This window comes from Monoraphidium neglectum (assembly GCF_000611645.1).
Source record: "Monoraphidium neglectum strain SAG 48.87 unplaced genomic scaffold scaffold00887, whole genome shotgun sequence".
NCBI classification, from domain to species: Eukaryota; Viridiplantae; Chlorophyta; class Chlorophyceae; order Sphaeropleales; family Selenastraceae; genus Monoraphidium; species Monoraphidium neglectum.
The window spans coordinates 10,245-13,412 of NW_014012741.1; the positions used below are offsets into that span (position 1 = coordinate 10,245).

Below are 3,168 nucleotides of genomic sequence, written 5' to 3' on the forward strand. Positions count from 1 at the left end.
GGGGGAGAGCGTGCTCGCACAGGAGTTTGCGATTGTGTGTGTCATAGCCGGTGGCCGCGCAACCTCAGATTATCCTCCGTGCGGGCCCCCTTTTCCCGTGGGGAAGCGCCGTCCCTTAACCCCTGAGGAGATCACAGCGCTCGCGCCTCCCCACTAAGCCCTGCCGCGGCCGCCGCGGTCGGCTGGGGGGCCCTGCTACACTGCCAATAGGGCTGTGTGCGTCATGTTTCGTATCACCTGTATGCTCTGGTATGTTGACGCGATCTTCGTGTGGCCTGGGCCGTTCTATGCTGGGAACGGCCTTGTCTTATGGACCGGCAGGGGCGCTGAGAACGAGAGGCTGATGAGAAAACAATGATTCCAACGCTTGATCAGAGCCGCCCTAACGGTGGTGATGGTTGACACAAACATTGCTGCGTTCTTACTGACTCTCCGTACTACCTCACTGCCCATGCCGAATGTCACCATTATGTGTTGTGACACTTGCACTCTTGCGTGAATTTCACTTGGCTGGCCGCCTGTGTGTGATGAACCAAAATCATTCTTAGGACACCTTCAGATGAAGGGCCTGACACCCTTCCATGAGACTAAGCTTTACTCTGACATAACGCGGCCGGGCCCTTGTGCCTTTGTTTGTTAGAGTTAGTGTGTTGTGGGCCGATGATGATCAAACAAAACTTTCGTTCTACCGAGCAGGCACAGCCTGTGTGGAAACAACTTGGAGACCTGAACTGAAGGCCACACACACTTGATCGGCGTCGTGGCTCCGCCCCCATTCCCCTCGTATATCTTCGCTCATATCCACTCTCCCCGCACCTACCCATCTGCAGGCCTCTCCCTACTTGTAGGCAACCCTCCCTCTAGTCCTACCACCAGCCCCCATAGACACGCCTGCAGCGTGCCTCGCGGGCGTGCACGGGATCCCAGCGATTTCCATCAGCCGAGCCTGCTGTCACCCACCACCCCTTTCCGGCTGTGAGTCACCCCTGGCCGTGCTGCCGGGCCCTGGCCCCCTCAGCCATGCAGCACATCACTGTAGAGCGGCCCCCTGGGCGCCCCTGGGCTCTGGTGTTGGTGCACAAGGAGCCGGTCAACAGCTTCGACACGGCGCTGTGGGCCGCCCTGGGGGGCACGCTGCGCAAGCTCGAGGCGGATTCCAGCGTGAGGGGCGTGGTGTTTGCCAGCGGCCTCAAGCGGGAGGTGTTCACCGCCGGCAACGACCTCAAGGAGCTCTACGCACCCAACACCAGCGCGGACAGGTGCGCCACGTCCACAGCCGCGTTGGGGGTGCGCCGTGTGCCGTGTGCGGGTGGCCCGCCCTCAGGGTTGACAAACGCCGCCCCCGCCCCCCTTGAGCCCTCTTCTCGTCCGTGGGTGGGCACCTGCCCACACCTCCCGTGACCCCCCTCCCTTCCCCCAAGGTACAAGGAGTTTTGGCTGGCCCAGAGCAGCTTGCTGGAGGGGCTCTACTCCAGCCGCCTCGCCACTGCCGCCGCCATACGCGGTGCCTGCCCTGCTGGCGGCTGCTGCATCGCGCTGTGCTGTGACGCGCGCTTCATGACACCCAATGGCACTATGGGCCTCAACGAGGTGGGGGGGGCAGGGGGAGGGCTGACCTGCAACTCCACGCTGAGGCAGGGCCCCTTTTGTGGGTGCGTGCGCGATTGTGGCATGGTTCTGCAAAGCACTGATGCGGTGGGTCTGCAGAGCCCACAACCTTCATCCTGCGACGCCCCTCCAACGCGGTGGCGCCGCCGCCACGCGGTGATTCTAACAATATCACACTCTTGAACTTCAATCGTCCCCTGTCCCGCCACCCTTCTCCCATTTCCTAGGTGCCCCTCGGCATCCCTGTCCCCAAGTTTTGGGCCGCTCTGATGGGCCGCACCATCGGCCAGGCCGCGGCGGAGCGCCTGGTCCTGGCCGGGCGCATGGTGCCATCTGCAGAGGCGCTACGCCTGGGGCTGGTGGACTCCCTCACAAGCGACGACAGCCAGGAGGCCGTTGTGAGGGCGGCCACTGATTGGATAGAAGCTGCTGTGAAGCTGCCGCCAGAGGCGCGCGCTGCGACCAAACAGGGGCAGCGCGCTGCGTTCTGTGACGAGTGGCGGCGGTACTACCAGGACGAGGAGCCGCGCTTTGGCTGGGGCGCCATCAGCGACCCGCGCGCCGTCGCGCGGCTAGAGGCCGTGATTCGGCGGCTGTCTGGTGGCAAGTCACAGGCGGTGCATAGCAAGCTGTGATGTACACTTGGAGGCACATGCGCAGATACCTCGAGCACATCGTTGCTTCGCCGTTGGGCGCTGCCTGCTGACTGTCTTGCAGGCTGCACCCAGTCTGTCTTGTATCATTTGACATCTATATACCACCACGCAGGGTTAGCCGGCAGCAAACTGTGCTTGTCTCGGGCCCGCCAATACTACAGGAATCCACTCTTGCGCTCGCTGAAACACTGCGCCCGGCTTGAGGTCCCCAGTAAACTCACGTGTCCTTGGCCCCATTCAGGCTTGTCGCCGTCAAAGCAACTTTCTTGCTGTTGATGTCGCCCGCCACTGTTGACATAGCCTCCTTGTGCGCTGGCATTGCTTGTAATGAACACATATGGACTGGAACGCTGTGTGGGATGAGGATGGAGCAGTCCGGTCTGCATGAACAGTGAGGGGCAGCCCTGCATGGCTGATCCCGCCCAAGATTGCGCCCCCCGGCTCTGCTTTCTGGGGCCTGGTGAGTATGTGTGTTTGGGCATCGGGTCCCCCTGGGGCCCCTCTCACTGGTGCGGCCCTGGCTTGGCAATGTGTGCACGCGCCGGCTGCGCGCACACACCAGCCGTCACCAGCCGGCTGCTCCCTACTGCCGCGCCCGCGGGGCCCTTGCCGCATCGCGCTTTGGCGCAGGCTGTCAGTCGCGCCACAGGGCTGCCAGCGCGCCTGTGCCCTCATGTAGAGTCCCCTTCCCATACGAACTCTGCCATACAGCAGGCTCTGCAGCCTGCTGGTGCTTGGGCACCAGCCACACAGCTTGTTGCAATGGCGGCATTCCACAGTCCCGCCAAAACCTGCTGCAGGGGCTCCTCCAAAGTCACGCGCACGTTTTGCTACAAGGAAGGCGGCCCCATACTGTCCCACCCCCTCCAGCTGGTATCTGACGGCTTTTGGCCATTTTCTTTTG

General features: G+C 62.5%; 1 protein-coding gene across 1 annotated transcript; it reads left to right on the forward strand.

The window, feature by feature from the left end:
• Positions 1 to 1,020: 1,020 nt before the first annotated feature.
• MNEG_5794 (3,2-trans-enoyl-CoA isomerase) lies at positions 1,021 to 2,243 on the forward strand (the record flags this gene model as incomplete). The annotated part of the gene is made up of 3 exons (XM_014045730.1): positions 1,021 to 1,259; positions 1,422 to 1,590; positions 1,836 to 2,243. The coding sequence occupies 3 exons, from the start codon at positions 1,021 to 1,023 to the stop codon at positions 2,241 to 2,243; spliced, it is 816 nt and encodes a 271-aa protein (XP_013901184.1).
• Positions 2,244 to 3,168: the final 925 nt, after the last annotated feature.